Below are 18,082 nucleotides of genomic sequence, written 5' to 3'. Positions count from 1 at the left end.
CTTTGGGTTTGCTATGCAATCTTTTTTTACAAATAAATTATAATAATAATTATTATATAAAAAATGATTACCTTTCTTTTAAACATTTAAGTTATTTAAAAAAAATCTAACGAAAACAAAATCTAAATAAAATTAAGGTAACACAAAATTAACAACAACAAAAAGCATTAGCATTGATCTTCATTTTAATGTCAGATTAAAAAAAAAACAAATAAATTTATTATAAAACTTTACCTAAACATATATTTTTTGACATACAAAATTCAAATTTCTGCAAGAAACTGTAACAAATTTGTAATTTATTATAGAAAAAAAATGGCAAAACAAAATTCAAATTCAAAACATTTTTGGGAGCAAATCTACTATATATATTTATAAAAAAATGAAAAAAAAAAACAAATTAAATTTAATAAAATTGTGTATATGTGTATAATTATTATTACAGAAAAAAAAACAAAATGTTTTGATTTATTTTCTATTTTTTTGTTTTAAATTTTTTGTCTAAATAATAAAAAAACAAATCAGCTATTATAATTATAAATAATATATATTATAAATAATATAATAATTATATTAACTTAATAAAGAGAACAAGTTGTTTAAATACACGTATAAATATTAAAAAAAATGTCTATATGAAAACGGGTTTTTTATTCTTAATTATGAGGGGAATTTTTCTAAATTAAAAAAAAATGAAGAGACTGTAAATAAGAGTCATACAGTGAATTCTTGATAATGTGAACACTCAAACTGACATTAAAGTATTGAAAAAACCAGTAAGGAGAGTAGTAAAGTCGGACTGGGCCGACACTGCGGTATATATTACATATATATCCTAAAAGACGTCGCCTTAGCGCACATCATTCTATACTCAATTCAGTACGCTATGCCAAATTTCGTGCAAATCGAAGAATATATAGGGTCTTTGGTGCACCATTTACATTAAATCGGACGAAAATATATATAAGAACTATATCTAATTCTGCACTATTTACATTAAATCGGACAAAAATATATATGGGAGCTAAATCTGAACCGTTTTTCACGAAACTTAACACACATCATCATTTATTGATGGTCATAAAAACTACAATATTTTGCCTATCCAATAGTAAAAGTTTCATCCAGATATCTCCATTCATCACCGAGTTATGGCCATTTGAAATTGACCATGTGTCAAAATATAGCTGCTACACGATTCTGTTTGCCTGGTACGGCAAATGGGAAAATTAATGAAATTGTAATTCCATCAAAAACAAAAAATGCAGGAGATGTTGCCAGATTGTTTGCTTTGAAGTTTGGATTTTGGTAAAATAAAAACATGGGGTCTGCTTCTTTGGACCAAATGCAAAGAACTATTACTCGGATGAGGCACTTTTTTTTGTCGCAGTAAAGTCTATATACATGCCCTAATTAAAAAAATAAATAATACCATTTTTTTAATTTTCCTATTTGTTTATTGTGTAAAAATATAGATTTCTGTTTTTCTTGTATATATATATATCATACAATATATAAAGTCAATCTATCATCTAATTTACTTTATTTTCAATAATCTTATAAAATATTCTATGTAAATATTTTTCCAAATTAAATTGATATAAAGTCGAGACCATCAAAAGAATTAAAAAACAACCACAACAAAATACCGAAATAAAAAGTGACCAAATATGAGGTAGTCTTGCGGGGCTGGGTACAAAAATTGCAGTCAATGATATTATCAATATAATAATATCCAAAACGATCATAAGAATATCTAGAATTTTTTGAATTTTAACATCTTTATGATAGTCAATTTGCACGAAGTGCCTTAGGGCAATTGTAAAACTAATCATTAGAGAAAAATATGCCGTACATAATTTATCCTTAATGAATAGAGGTAGCATACTTAGTAGAGATACTTTCAAAAATGCCACAACATAAAATGGCATTTGCGGCAGCAGGCATATTGCTGGCAGAGCAGCTAATAGGATTGATTTTTCGTGGACTTGAAATGAGAATAGGAAAAAGGCAATGGCGGTATTAAATAAACAGAAGAGAAAGGTGATTTTCTGGCCCTTATAAAAGGCATGGGCATTTAAAGGTAATATGGCTAATAGGGTTGTTGCTAGACATATTATGGCCATTTGGGAATTGGTAACATTTTCCTTGAATTTATAAACCACATTAAGGGAACACCATATATTTGCCACCTTATCCTCAAACACTCCTCGATTAAAGGGAAACAGTCTGCCCAATACCGATAAGAATAATTCTTTAGATTTTAACCAAGGCAACCATAACATGGCAAAGGTGGCTAATGTAATCATGGCAATTTTAAACAGAGTCATAATTTTATACCCAAATGTCCTGCCATTAAAGGCTACACGCAATAACATTACAAAAAATGGCAAGGCATGATACAACTCCATTTGTTTATAATTCAATGCCAAGGAAAAGAAGAAGGCGGCCCAAACATATGCATCTCTTAAAACTGCTGCCACAGCCACCAACATTAGACCCAATGATATATTATTATATTGAAAATGACCATTGTCAATTAGGATTAAACCAGGATAACACATCAACACCATCAAAAGGGACAAACGTTGCTTTTTCGTCGTGAGGAACTTTTCCATTGCTTTCACCAGGACAATACACGCTGGAATGTATACAAAGAGATCAGCCCAGAGGACAGTGTGGCGCATAAATGTCTTATGGCCATCAGATTCAATGCCACGTGAGTTGTACAGTTCCACATAGCTGCTGTTCAATCGGTTAGCTATTTTTCCCAACACCAAACTGTGATATGCCGTCAGCGGTGGATAATCCAAACCCCAATAGAGTAAATCATTATCCGATGTATTCCGATACCAATCTTCTGCCGGTAGATTTAATGTTATTTCCTGCCAATGACGTTGGGCTTCATAATCGCCAAACATGGGCGGTGTTGAAGCTCCAGAATAGGAACTTAAGGATGTGATTCCACGTAATGTTATTCCCAGACATATTACTAGCAGGATTTCCACGATATCTGAATTGACACGCATACTTTGGTCGTATCAACAACACCACACACACAAACAACAACAATAGCACGTCCCCCGGTCAAAAAACTACAACTTGTGTGAGTAATTGTCATATTTTATTTTTTTTTTCAACAGAGTTGCCAACATTGGAAAACTGGTTTTGTTTATCTTTACAGCTGACACCTCGTATGATGACGTATTATTATGTGGCAAATGGCATAATTGGTAACATCTTGATAATAAAAAAAATCCTAAACAAATTAACTTTTTACGCTGAAAGAGGACAAATTCTGCATTTAAAATAACATTTATTTTTATTTATTTTATATTTCACATTGCCCAGTCTTTCGACCTTAAGGTTCATTACAAAGCGGGTTAAACGTAAAAGAGAGGGATATTGGACTACTAAAAAATATACGGAGCAAGTTACAAAAAAGGGTTTTTTTAATAGGATTATGTATTATTATGATATAAAAATGGTTTTGATTAATTGGATTATGACTAAATCAGAATTTAAAAAAAGAATGTTTAAAAGAATTTTGTTGATATTTTTTGTAACAAAAAAAGTTGGAACTTTCGATCACTCTTAAAAAATGTTTATCATATTATTGATTTACACTATTCTGCAAGAATTACGATTTCGATACAAGTTTTAACAATTTAGTCTGCGAGAATAGGCACTACATGTAGACTCACTTTCTGGACAGGGTTTCGGCTAAAAATATTCAAGACTTCTTTTCTTTTTGCTACTTTTATAAAGAAGCTGTTGGGCCAAATTTTTACTCGAGAAATTTGACCGAGTATACACTTTTCTGAATTGTCGTTTTCCGTTCCAGAACATTTCGTATAACTTTATACTGTTTTGACATTTTTCTTTTCTACTAGCTTTACATAGGCTAGATGGATTTTGAAATTTGCACTCATGATTCTCATGCGTTCTCATAACGGATTTGGCAATGTAATGGTCAATAGGTGCTCGTACATATCCCTCAACATGCAGCTTGGATGCCTAAGATCCCCTTCAGCGAGCTTTTGAGATACTTCATACATTTATTTCACTTTTTCGTTCCTACTAGCTTTACTTAGGCCAGATGGATTTTGAAATTTGTTATCAGAATTCTCATACGTTCTCATACCGGATTTTGTCAATGTAATGGTCAACAGATGCTCTTATATATTCCTCAATATTCAGCTCGGATGACTGCGATACCGCTTTAGTGGGCTCATACCCATTTACTTCATTCACATTGTCTTGGAACCACACAAATATTAACATATGCTTCAGGCATAGCAACTTTACAGTCATGAACCGCCTCAGAATTTGGCTCGTGTATCGACGTATATAGTTTACATAAAGTTATTCGACTATTTCAGCCGCTTTCGTTGGATAGTTAGTAATCAAGGATAATTCCGATTTATTTGGCTTCTAATGAGAGTTCCAAGGTCATTCCATTCAAAGTAAGTCGGCGAAAGTTTGGATTTTTACGTGAAGGGTACCATTTCTGTATTCATTGAGTAGACCACAAACCCCGATCTTGGACGTAGTTTGAAGATTTGCTAAAAGGTATATGGTTGACAGAATTTTACCACTGATCAACAAGACTTCATCGACGGCGTAGACTACAATCTTTACCTTAACATGATCAAACTTTGCCAGGATTTCATTTAGAAACAGCAGCCGTATGTCAACTTCTCCCATACTTATGTGCATCTCATTAAACCATTTAATTCAAGTTGAGGAGACACCTGAAGAGTCGGGAGCGGTCAAATTGTTGAAGACTCCCTCAAGGTGAAGTTTCCATATTTCTCTCAATATATTCGACTAGATCAAAAAAGTTTCTAATTGCGCGGTCCAGCAGCCATTCTAGTGTTTTGAGCAGAAAGAAAAAAATATGGCTTATCGGTGTATAGTCTTTTGGCAAAGTTAACTCGGCTTCTCAGCTTTTGCGATGAAGGATATAAGTTCTTGCAAAACAAAATATTGCCAAAAGCGTGTCGTCGAATTTATTGAGAACAAAAACGTTGATTATTTTTTTCTTAACACAACAACAATGTCAATCATGGAACACACACAGCACGTGGACATCACAAATTGAAATATACATAGATATGATTTATTTTTAAAAATTTCTTAAATGTTGTCTTCACCTAAATTTTTTTTCTTTTCATTTCAATATTAGTTAAATTTTAAGTAACGTAAATAATTTTGAGACATTAAAAATAAGTTCTTATCCATTACTATTAGTTATACATTTGATTGTATATAAATAATAAAAAAATAATAATAATATTTCATAACATATGTATTTGCATAAACCCAGATAAAAAACAATTGCTAAATAAAATTAAAATTAATAAAACGATTAACATATTTCGTATGAAACCTTCTTTTTGTGTTTATGTATATGAATGTGATTGTGTCACAATTGTATATAAAAATATTTTAAAAAAAAAACTTGACTTGCTATTTAAACAAAATTCAACTATGGAGTGCAAAAAGGAATAGTGTACAATAGATTGGCGGGACTAAGTTTATCAATGAAATAAACAGCAAAACATATCATGATTGAATCTAATAAACATTTTGTTGTAACGATAAAATAGGACTTTGTTGTCATATATAGATTGGTTTTGTTTGTTTTTTTTTTGTTCATTTAGAATGGTGGTCATTTTGGTTTGGTTAGGTTTGGTATATTTTGATAGGAAAAAAATTTGTATGAATGTATCATCATCATCTTCTTTTGTATTGTTGTATGTATGCAGGAAAATCCAAGTTATTTCCGTGGAGGAAAAAAACTTGAATTCGAATTCTTATTAAACTAGTATTGTATTTAATTTCTAACAAAACAAAAAAATCGCAAAAGAAAAAATAATCTAAAAACACTTACAAATATTTTCGATAATTGCGTAAATCAGCATTGTGCTCATCCACAACGGCTGGTAGATCACCTAAAACGCCCACAGCTGCGGCCACAGACTCAAAGGAGGGCGGTTCTTCATTGTGTCCCGAAGTAAGTAAACCATTATTGGCATTTTGATTCTTGGTACGACGTCTACCACGAGTACCGGTACCGCGGGGACGTCTGCCTGGGGTGGGTGTTGCAGGACTGGCTGCCGTTGTTGCTGCCGTGGTATCAGTGTTGCTCATACCATCGACCGAATCTAGACCAGACATTGAGCTATCTCCCAGAGAGGAAGGGGTAGCGGCGGCCACAGATCGCCCACGACCAGCACCACCACGTCGACGACCCGGTCCCGGTGTTTCTCCAGGTGTAAGTGAAGGTTTTTTACCCGGTTTACGCTTTCTCCGCTTCTTGGTACCATAGCGTGGATCGTAGTCATATTCGTCATCTGCAGGCGATTTAGGCTCCTCCAACGAGTCATTATCATGCATATCCATTTCGTCATAAAACCACTCTTTGGGCAGGTCCTCTTTGAGTTGTTGGGCCGCTTGCTGTTGGCTGTCCTTACTGTCCGATGTATCCCCACCAGCAGCACCCAGGGATGAAGATTCTTCCAATAAAGAACTATTAAATTCGGGATCATTTGTAACAACCGATGTAACGGTGGGCGATGCTGTGCCCCCGCTGCCCGATGTTGCTGTGCTAGCCACCAGAGCCTCATGATCTTTACGCAAAGCCTGGAAAGGACGATCTGGAAATCTAAAAAAGAAGCATTGAATTTAAACTCACAACAGTCCTTGATGGGACATCATCAAACGGTTTGCTCACTTGTACATTTTGTTCAAATATTGCCGACGACTTTTACGCCATCTAGCCGCTGGATACGTATAGAGTTGACCCTCCCTAAAACCCGGCATACGTTGCCGTTTGTCCACAAATAAATGTGAATGATTTTGGGCTACTCCCGTCTGGGGATCCAAAAACGGCAAACGCAGACGACGCTCAATACACAGGCGGGTATTGAAATTTGCACTGTACTCGATGGTCTCCCGATACGAGGCATCTTTCAGATAGCTCTCTATCTTGGCTAAATTCGGAGCCGAAACTATTTGTATGTCCACGGCCGAAGACATAATTGCACCAATATTTTTATGAGAACTTACTTACGAAGTTATGTTCCCTTTCACTCACTTCCTTTCTGCAAAATTGCCGCAGCACTCGTCTGAAAATCTAAATCTGGAATCTAACCACCAACAACCACTTCTAGTGTTATTTATGTGGCCATTATTATTTTCCTTATCTCTATTGGTCCGTTTTCACATTCTTCTTCTTGTGTCACACACACTTTTCGTCGTCGTATTTCTTCTTTCAGCTCACAAGAGGTAACTTATTTTTAATTTGTTTTCTTTCGGGACTGGTGTGTATCTGTGTGTTGCTAGGCTTCGTTGCTCGGTATACTTGGACAGGCAAGTAGGAAACCTATTGGAATCTGTTACAGATTGAAATAGGAATTATTTATTTTTATATTTTTTATCTTAAGGAATATCTTCAGGCACCTTCAAATGAAATGAAAAATTTCAATTGTCAATTCGTTTGTTTTGATTTTGACATTCGCTTTCCGTATGTTGCATGACTGCCAGGTCACAGTGTTGCATTTAGTGAAATGCAAATGACGGGGTTTTGTAAACTTTTCGGTGGGGGTTCTAAAATATGTTTGGCATGAAGATATGCGTATTAAAGGAATAATTTGTATTTTGGAAAATTGTCAAAATATAAGTAATAGGTAATGCCATAGTCTTCAAAGTGAAGGTTTTTTTATAAGGTCGAACTGTATAAACAGATGTCAAAATGCTATCTATCTCGAAATAATCGTATGAAAGCAAAATAAATTTTTGACAGTACATGGGTAAGGTCGAATTCGATTGATTTCTTTTCAATGAAGTATAATTTTAATGAAAAGGGGTTCGTCAGACTAATACGTGCTTTCAATATTTTTTGTACATACGACAGGCTTTGGGGTTCGGCCAATGACCTATATTGATATTTTTACGAAGTTTTTAACTATTAAGAACCAAGAATACCAAACTACAGCCAAATCGGTTAAAAATCTGCTAGAAAATTCTTAATGACCTTAAATGAGGCGAGTCCATTAAAACTAAAAACTATTGGGACTTTTATATGAGGCAATACCATGGCATAGGATGATCTTGATCATGTTGAAAGTGACGCGTAAACACTATTTAGCAACAATGTTTATAGGCATTGGTTCAGTCTCTTAAGGTATACAAAATATCGGCCTAAATTTTGAATTTTTGGTAGAAAGATTTGATAATTTTTGCTAGGAAGATTTGGCGTCCAATGTCACTTTGGAGTATTATGAACGAAAACGTGTTCATAATACTTTATGTGGGTGCTACCAGGCAACTTAGGCCAATATTGATCATTTTTAATAGCGAGATTTTCACCTCAATAAAAATCTAAAATATAAAATTACGATCATTTAGCTCAGACTTCGTAACATGCAGAAGTCAGAGTGGTATCGTTATAAAGTGGCTTAAAAAAGTGGTTGGAAATTTTGCAACTCAATGGAGAACCAGGCTCCTACATTGAAGTTTTTCTAGAAAGAGTATTCCCTAAAAATTTGATTAGAGAATGATTCATAAAATGAGGCGGGATCTTTATACAGGGACTACGACAAAATATGGACAGTATTGCATTTATTGTAGAGATGGTTTTCCCTCTTCCTGAATTCGGAATTTCAAAAATACGGTTATAATCTTCAGAATATGTCTTATGGTCTGTATTTTGTTGTCCATAACATCTCATCTCTTGCAGAAAATGTTGGTGATATTTTTTCTATTAAATTATTTTTTTTTTAATTAGCAATATTTACTTAAGAAATATTGTAATCGATAATATTTTCTAAAGAAAATGTTGTTATTTTGAATATTTTCTAAAGGAAATTTTGTTATCGATAATATTTTCTATGGAAAATGTTGTTAGCGATATTTTTTCTATACAAAATGTTGTTATCAATATTCTCTATAAAATATGTTGTTATCGATAATATTTTCCATAAAATATGTTGTTATCGATAATATTTCCTATAGAAAATGTTGTTATCTATAATATTTTCTATAAAATATGTTGTTATCGGTAATATTTTTTTATAGAAAATGTGGTTATCGGTCATATATTGTTCTCGACAATATTTATATAGAAAAAATAGGTTATAATCTTCAGAATAAACAACTGAATAACCGTTATATGGGTTACATTTCAAACATTCTAGGAGTAGTATCTGCAGGTTAAAATAAAATTGTATTTCAATTCTTTTCATCTGTCGATGGGACTTAGTCACTACTTTACTTTAGTCGTTGACGAATATTGTCGTTAATGGATATCATAGGAATAGAATAGCTTGGATATTATATAGAGGCACTGAGTCCTTTATAATGAATATAACGATATGGTTTATATGCAGAACATTTTATGGTTTGCATGCAGAACATTTTCGTTAAATTATAAGCAAATGAAAATTTTCGGTTAGGGAATATTTTACCAGCAACAACACCCAATAACGTTGATAATTTAAATTATATTTCCCAAATAAAACAAAACTGTGAGTTATTTTCATTTTTATTTGCCTGATGTATAATACGATATTATTATTTAATATATATAATTATTTATATATATATGTGTATATATAATTTTTCTGTTATTTATATTTCCTCTTTATATATAACTACAATTCACTTGTTTTTCTATATATAGTTATTGTTTTTTTATAACTTATTTTATCTAAAAATATTTATACCACAAAGAAATATTAGTTTAGAAAACAAAAAAAAAAAGATAAAACAGAACAGAACAGAAATTGAATCAATGCAAATCTTAGTATAAGTTGTAGATTAATTGTTTTGTTTGTTTGTTAAATTAAATGTATATATATAATAAGTACACTCATAATATAGTAATAATTTAATAAAGACAATTATTTAAAATGTTGGCTTTTAATTTGTTAGTTTTTTTATTTAATGAAGGAGAAAAATGATAAACAATGTAATTTAAATGAAAATCTAATAATAACAACACGATGTCTTTTTGTATAATTGAAGTAATAAAATTAAATTAAATATGTAAAAACGCTATGCGTTAAACAATAAAATTATTATAAAAAATATATGGAACGCCTGGGAGAGGGAATGAAGGTTAGTTTGGATTTTTCTTTTTTCAATGCATACAAACATTTCACATTTTCAAAAACATCTCAAAACATTTTATTTGTAATAATTTTCAACCATGTGGTGGAGGAACAAATATTTTATATTAATTAATAATCTATCTAGTTATTGTTGTATTCACCTATTTTAATTGTAGGGAATATGAAATCAAACCTATATTATTTCTGTTTTCGATTTTCTTTTTCTAGAACATTTATCGAGCATATTACACAATTGACATTCTCTTTTGTGGAAATATCAGTTTTCAGTTGATAAAAATAATCATTAAAAATCTTTTCGTGGACAATATTTCCTATAAGAAATCTTTAATACATTTAATTTATTGATCTGCAATTAAATTTTTTTCTAAAAAAACATTTTTTATAGAACATTTTTCAATTCGGAACCAATTTCGAATAATTTTAAATTCTTGTAAGGACTGGAACACGGCCATTATTTTTTAAAAGTTTGTTATCGTGAATATATATTCCCCGCAAAAAAGGATCATCCAGAGTATCAATTAAATTCGCATTTCTATTTGAACAACTTTTGTAATCGATATTTTTTGTGATAATATTGTGATCCTTAATATTTCCTACAGATATTGTTGTTATCGAAAATTTATTCTGGGAGAATTATTAAAATCGGTCATGCTGTTTTTAATCAAAACTATTGCATACGACAATATTTTCTTTAAATTATTGTCTATATTTTGTTGTGCATAACATGTCATCCCTTGCAGAAAATGTTGTTGATATTATTTCTGTATAAATTATTTTTTTTACCACATAAATTATTGGAATTAGCAATATTTACTTAAGAAATATTGTAATCAAAAAAGAAAATGTTGTTATCGATAATATTTTCTAAAGAAAACATTGTTATAGATAATATTTTCTATTGGAAATGTTGTATTTGGTCATATTACTTATGCAAAATATTGTTATCGATAATATTTTTATAGAAAATATTGTTATCGATAATATTTTTTATAGAAAATATTGTTAAATGTTAAATGGTTTTAACAATATTTCCTATAAAAAATATTGTTATCGATAATATTTCCAAAAATAATATTGTTATCGATAATATCTTTTATAGAAAATATTGTTATCTGTTAAATGGTTCTCAACAATATTTCCTATAAAAAATATTGTTATCGATAATATTTCCTATAGATAATATTGTTATCGATAATATTCCCTATAGAAAATATTGTTATCCATATTTTTTCTGTAGAAAATACTGTTAGCAATAACTTTTTCTAAAGGAGACATTATTATCGATAAATTTTCGTAAAGGAGACATTATTATCGATAACACTTTTTATAGAAATACTGTGATCGATAACTTTTTTAAAGAAAAAGGTCGTTAAAATATTGATATCGTAAATATTTCCAATAGATAGTATTGTTATTCATATTTCTTATAGAAAACGTTGTTATTAACCACATTTCCCATAGGAAATATTATTATCGATAATATAGAAGATAGAACATTTTGTAATAGGAGTTCCCTATAGATAACATTTTTATCGACCACATTTCCCATAGAACATACAAATTTTCCTCAAGAAGACATTATTAATGATAACACTTTTTATAGAAAATACTGTTATCGATAACTTTTTTAAGGAAAAAGTGCGTTAAAATATTGATATCGAAATATTTCCAATAGATAGTATTGTTATCTATAATATTATCAACCCCAATTCACATAGAAATTGTTAATGAAAATAGAGCACTTTGTAATAGAAGTTCCCTATAGATAACATTTTTATCGACCCCATTTCCCATAGAACATACAACTTTTTCTATAGAAGACATTGTTATCGACAACATTTTTTCTAGAAGATATCGTTATCAACAAAATGCCCTCTAGAAAATAATGTAATCTAACATTTCCTATAGAAAATATTATATATCGATATTATTTCTTATAGAAAATAGAGTTATCGATAGCACTCTCTCTACAAAATATTGTTATCGACATTTCTTATAGAAAATATTGTTATCGATAACATTCCCTCTTCAAAATACGATTACCTATATTTCTTTTAGAAAGTACCAATAGTTGTTACCAATAATATTTCTAGACAATATTTGTTATTGACCATATTTTTTATAAAAAATATTTTCTAAATATGATTTTAATGACGTTTAGTATTTCCTTAGAAAACCCGACAGTGGAGAATATTATTTATAGACAAAATGTAATGCAAAAAAAATGAAATACATTTTGTGAAAACGATTTTTTAAATCAAATATTTTATAAAAACGGAATAGAAAATAACATATAAATATTTTTTTTGTAATTATTCGAAAATGAACAAGTAATTATCCAAAAATATATATTAAAACAAAATTAAAACTCTTGAAAAGAAGAAACATTTAAGATATTTACGTTAAGTTTTTGTTGTTTTTTACTATCCCTTCTTTTATATATTGTAGTTATTGTTTATTATTATTATTTTTTAGTATATTACAAATTACAACTTTAACATATGCCTTAGTATATAAATGTATTTTCTTTGTATTGTTTTCCACAAATATAAGAATTAGTCGGTTTGGAGAGGGGGAGGGAGGACGTTTTGTGTGTGAGTGTATGTGTGGTGTTCACTTACCAAAACAATATGATCTAATTAAAAAAATCATGTTTTTCCCGTTTAGGTATGTATGTATGAGTATGGTATATGCAAAAATTGTTTCAAGAACGAGCAAGAGCAGAAGATGGAGTAAAAAAAGTAACTGTTATTTTTTAATGTATGTAGTTGTATGCAGTTAGATTGTTGTTTTCTTTTCTTTGAAGAAATATTGTGTCTTAAAAAGAGAGTTGTTGTTTTGGACAGTTTCATTTTGAATGTGTAGAAAAAACAAGTCTGTTACATTGTTGTTGTTGTTCACGTCGTCGTTAATAATAACACAGTGTTTGTATGTTGTTGTTATTATTCTTATTTTTGTATATTACAAAAAATATATATATTATGTTTGTTTGTTTTACATTTGTTGTTACTTAGCATGTCTTCTTCATATATCGCAAATGGGGAGGGAGTTTTTCAATGTTCGTGTTCATCATCATCATCATAATTAAAATTATTATTCTTTATTTTCAATTTGACATACATTGTCCTTTTGTGTTGTTGTTTTGAGTGATTTGATTTTGTTGCTATTATTTTTGTTTTTTTTTTTAATTTTCACGTTAACGTTCCATCATATTTCATCTTTATCATCACTATATATTATATATTTATGTTTTTTTTTTCTTTTCTTTAAATTATTATGTTAAATTATTTTATACTGCAATTGTTTTGTTGTTGTTGTTTTTTGTAATTATTTTAAAATTTTAGCATTTATGGTTTCAATTGTCTTTCCTAACCACCAGTGTTATTTTTGGTGTATGTTAAGAGTTCTATTCCGGTGTTGTATCTGGAAAACCACTTACTTCTGTTTGCTCCAAGACATTTACACCATCGGCGACATATGATATGCGTATACGCATGCGTAATGTAGCCTGTAAGAAAAATTAAAAATAATTTTTATAATATATTCAATTTTACAACAAGTATACGCAACTTACATTTGACGTACTGACAACACGCATTTCTTGCGTTATAACACCACCTGGTGGTAGAACTGAACCTGAAGGCGATAGCATTTGTAGTGTAAAACTTTTAGGAACTGCCGCCTGAAAAAAAATTAATGTAAGTTAATTTCTATGTTGTTGTTTTGTAATAAAAATGTCCATCCTTACCTGAAATAGATATTGCTCTAATGTGGTTGTAGAACTATTTGTTGTTGTCATATATATTTGCATTGAATCATTTGTCTTAACGGGAACTAATTGAACCAAAACGCCATTCTTATTCAGAGCTGTCAATTTCGGACCTTGAGGCTATAAAATTACAATAGAACAATGCATCAATTTATGAATCAAAGTAGTTGTGTAAAAAGTCTACTACTAACCACACTAACATTATTTAAAGCTGCTGTCGTAGCTAGCGGATCATTTATTAGGGAATTGGCCGTGTTTAAATCCAGTGAAGGCATATTTATACTAGCGGCAGCCATTATTGATGATAAATCATTGCCATTGGTGGGTGCAGTACTGGCTGTCGATATAATATCCAATAGACCACCACCACCGCCACCACCGACAACGCCGCTACCAACACCCATCAGTACATTGTTCATGTTTGTGTTGGTGCTATTGACAACATTGGAGGTAACATTTGTTGTTGCCGACGCCGGTGTCGACGACATATCCAAACCGAGTAAATCAAGGAAATCTTGATTATTCGAAGTGCTTGTATTATCATTGTTAGCATTGAGCGTATTTTTCTTTTGTACAGAAAGATCCTGGCTTGTCAGAGGACTTGGCGTTGTTAAATCCGAACCACCCAAAAGATCTAAAAGAATATTCTAATTGGATGAGAATTAAAAAGAAAAAAATTAATAACATTATAGGAAGAGATGGAAAGGTATTTTCATACCGTATTATCACTCATGGTGTTCATATTGCTTTCGGTGCCGATTTGTTCATCACCCAAACCATTTTCAATTAAATCTGGACTATGATCTTCGTATGAACCACTGCTTTCCCCGTTTTGTGATGACATACGACTAATTTGCATTGCTGGCATTTTTTCCAGCAGTGGCGGACGCAAATGTTTATATGTACCGAATAGCTGTGAAAATTCCACACCTCTTTGTTGTAAATCTACATTTAAATGGCTGCCGAATGAGGTAATTAATGCTTGAATTTCTCTGTGCAGGAAGAAAGCAAAGAAAAATAGAAAAAATTAGATTGACAAATTTTTTATTCAAAACCTTATTATCGACTATTTTCTATATCAAAATATTAAGCGGTGTACACACTATCAGTTTTGACTGTCAACTTTTTTATCGATTACTGACTGTCCAACAACCATAAATATTTTTGTGGTTGCCTGATGAATGACAAACATGTGAGGCCACACTATCAAACAAGCAAAATTTGAGCAAGAGTGTCATTCAAAAATGCTAGTGTGTACAACGCATTAGAAGTATTTTCTATAGATAATCTTTTTATCGATATTATTTTCTACAGAAAATGTTGTTATCGGTAATATTTTTCCGTAAAAATCTTGTTATAGGTAATAGTATAGATAGTTTGTCATCGAAAATACTTTCGATAAAAATTATTGTTATCGATAATATTTTCTATAGAATATATTGTATATTTTCTATAGAATGTATTGTATATTTTCTATAGAATATATCGTTATCGACAATATATATTGATAACATTTTCCATAGAATATATAATTATCTACAAATTTATTCCTAGAAAAATGTGTATATAAATTGCTGTTATCGATAATCGAACATTTTGTTCTCGAAATTATTTGCAATAGGCTTATAATGTTATCGATATATTTTCCATGAAAAATTTCAATGTCAAGAAAATTAGCTATATGAAATTTTGTTATCGAAAGTTTTCTATATAATATCGAGAAAATTTTCCATCATGTAGCAATTATAGTTCTCTATAGACATTTCCATAGAAATTTTGTTATAGATATTGTCTTGATTTAAAATATAAAAATAGTTTACTCAAAAAATGTCTTTTAAAACGAGAGAGGGAATATTATTTTTAAAATAATATTTAATAAAAAATACTGTTATCGACAATTTTCTGGAAATTCGTTTTGTGTATTTGTTGACATTTTATATATATTTAAATGTGAAAAAAAAACAAATAAAAAAATATTTTGGAAACCGAATTGCCTTGTATAGAAAATAGCAAGTTCAAAAGAGAATAATAAAAATTGTCGCAAGGAAACTCGCCTAATATAAATCAGGACATTCTAGAGTAAACAATAAAATATAAAAATAGTGTTATCAAAAAATGTCTATTAAAACGATAATCGTTAATATTATTTTTAAAATAATATTTAATAAAAAATATTGTTATCCAGAATATTTTCTATAGCAATTATTGTTATTGATAATATTTTCTATAGAAAAAATTATCGACAATATGTTCCATAGAACATTTTATTAACGACAATATTCCGTTTTCTATAGAAAATCTTGTTGTTGAAAATAAAATGTTGTTATCGATATTTTTGGAAACAATGTTTCTTCAAAAATATTACTGATGTTGTAAAGAACCGTATTTGTCCGAATATGTATAAAAAATTCCATTTAAACTTACTCTACACAACTCTGGAGTCGGGTGCTTAGCTTTGCTAATGACACTAAAGCATATTGCTTGCTAGTTGTTGATACTTGAGCAGACGTTAAAAATTTATGATACATAGCAATTAATTCACTTTCTGATGGACGTTCAAATTCTGAAAAGAAAAGGAAACAAAATAATGACATATAATTTAAAAAAAACTTCGTGGATATAATTCGCTTACCTTCTTCATTGGGACCATACATAAACATGTCACCATATTCACCAATAGCCCAAACGGCCACCTGCAACAGTGGTTGTTTATCTTCACAATGATTGGAAACTTGTAGGGATTCCCAAAAACGATTAGTTATATATGTTTGTTCAACAGCTGGGCTGCTCGAGACCAATTGGATGGTTGAGGAAACAACATCATCCCGGACATAATTACCGGCCTAAGAAATGCAAAAGAAACAAAAATTTTAACCAAATAAATATTTTAATAAAGTCGCAAATTCACAGAATTGTCGTACCGCAATTAAAACACTTAGCTGTGTATCCAAATGCCATCTGGTATTGGGTGAATAACGTTCAGCCGCCAGTATCATTCCTGAACTGCATTGAGCCTTAAATTCTGGATCGGCTTTTTCCAAAAACAATAACAACTCTTTTGTCATCGTACGTATGTTTTGGGCATTTATCAATGCAAATGATAATTCCATAGCACGTTTTCGTATCGAAACATCGGGATCTTTGAGGCACTCCAAAATTGTGGTGCGGTGCCTTTGTACAGCAGACGTATCCGCATGCACCGTACGCAACAATGTATTCAAAGCAACATAACGGATATTCTTGTCGGAATTCAATAAGAAACGACCCAAAATATTTACAGCCAAAACACGTAGACCACCCTCAGATCTGAAAAGAAAAACGAGAAATGATGATTAATTATAGAGAACAAATTGAGATTAAAGGTATTATTAACCAACCTTATATCCATAATGGACAGCACGGTCTCATATAGAATGGTATTTCCAACATTTTTACTTGTTTCCGTATTTGTAGCCACCTGTGCCAGTATATCGTTCATTGCCTCTGATGCATCCGTATCGTTATGGCCAAGGATACGTAATAGCCTTAAGATTTTCACTTGTAAAAATGGATCGCTTACACCGCTGACATCATGTTCGGGAGAATAACCACCCAATATCAGATTTTTCAAGATGCGTACCAAATTCGGCACAATCTAAATTTTGCGGAATAAAATAATATAACGTATTTTAATGTGTAAATTATAATAATATATATAATTTCTTTAAAAGTTTTTTTTTAACGGTTTGTTACAAAGTGTGTAACAACTAGAGGTACAGATAGAAATAGAGAGAGAATTAGAGTAGAGTGGAAGTATTGTGAAATTGAAGCGAGAGTAGAAAGCATAATTGTGCAGTTTAACATTTAAATTGTATTTTGAATATTCATTTGAGTTGTGATATTGGTTAATAAATATTTGCAAATAACTTCTAATCTGAAAAGCGTGACACTGAAATAACTATCCTAAATAAGATTGAAAAATAATATAACTAAATGTGGAAATTAACTTTTGTGATAAAAACAATTAATTTTGCTGTTAATAACGATGTGATTTCGATAAAATTCTTAAAGAAATTTCTATAGATATAAATATTTTCTATAATAATTGTTACTGATATTAACTTATCGATTACTAAATTTTATATTCGAAATATTAACGATCGATAATAACTTGATCAAAATATAGCATGTTATC

General features: G+C 30.4%; 3 protein-coding genes across 3 annotated transcripts; all 3 read right to left on the bottom strand.

Moving 5' to 3' along the window:
• Positions 1-11: 11 nt before the first annotated feature.
• LOC133328879 (probable dolichyl pyrophosphate Man9GlcNAc2 alpha-1,3-glucosyltransferase) lies at positions 12-3,029 on the bottom strand. The gene is made up of 2 exons (XM_061537388.1): positions 1,650-3,029; positions 12-20 (listed from the first exon to the last, which is right to left on the bottom strand). Exons 1-2 carry the CDS (start codon positions 3,027-3,029, stop codon positions 12-14), a joined length of 1,389 nt encoding a protein of 462 aa, XP_061393372.1.
• A 2,860-nt stretch (positions 3,030-5,889) lies between these two features.
• On the bottom strand, positions 5,890-7,048 carry LOC133328878 (zinc finger protein DPF3). The gene is made up of 2 exons (XM_061537387.1): positions 6,740-7,048; positions 5,890-6,670 (listed from the first exon to the last, which is right to left on the bottom strand). The coding sequence occupies exons 1-2, from the start codon at positions 7,042-7,044 to the stop codon at positions 5,893-5,895; spliced, it is 1,083 nt and encodes a 360-aa protein (XP_061393371.1). The 5' UTR covers positions 7,045-7,048; the 3' UTR covers positions 5,890-5,892.
• A 6,493-nt stretch (positions 7,049-13,541) lies between these two features.
• On the bottom strand, positions 13,542-17,542 carry LOC133328876 (AP-1 complex subunit gamma-1-like; the record flags this gene model as incomplete). The annotated part of the gene is made up of 9 exons (XM_061537386.1): positions 13,542-13,647; positions 13,714-13,821; positions 13,888-14,028; positions 14,100-14,555; positions 14,627-14,900; positions 16,333-16,471; positions 16,541-16,751; positions 16,830-17,214; positions 17,286-17,542. Coding segments are annotated over 9 exons (2,073 nt in total), but the record flags the coding sequence as incomplete, so codon positions are not given.
• Positions 17,543-18,082: the final 540 nt, after the last annotated feature.

This window comes from Musca vetustissima, unplaced genomic scaffold (assembly GCF_032173495.1).
Source record: "Musca vetustissima isolate MV318-11 ecotype Yass unplaced genomic scaffold, APGP_CSIRO_Mvet_v1 utg105433, whole genome shotgun sequence".
In the NCBI taxonomy this organism is placed as follows: domain Eukaryota; kingdom Metazoa; phylum Arthropoda; class Insecta; order Diptera; family Muscidae; genus Musca; species Musca vetustissima.
This window is presented reverse-complemented; position numbering and strand designations above follow the sequence as displayed.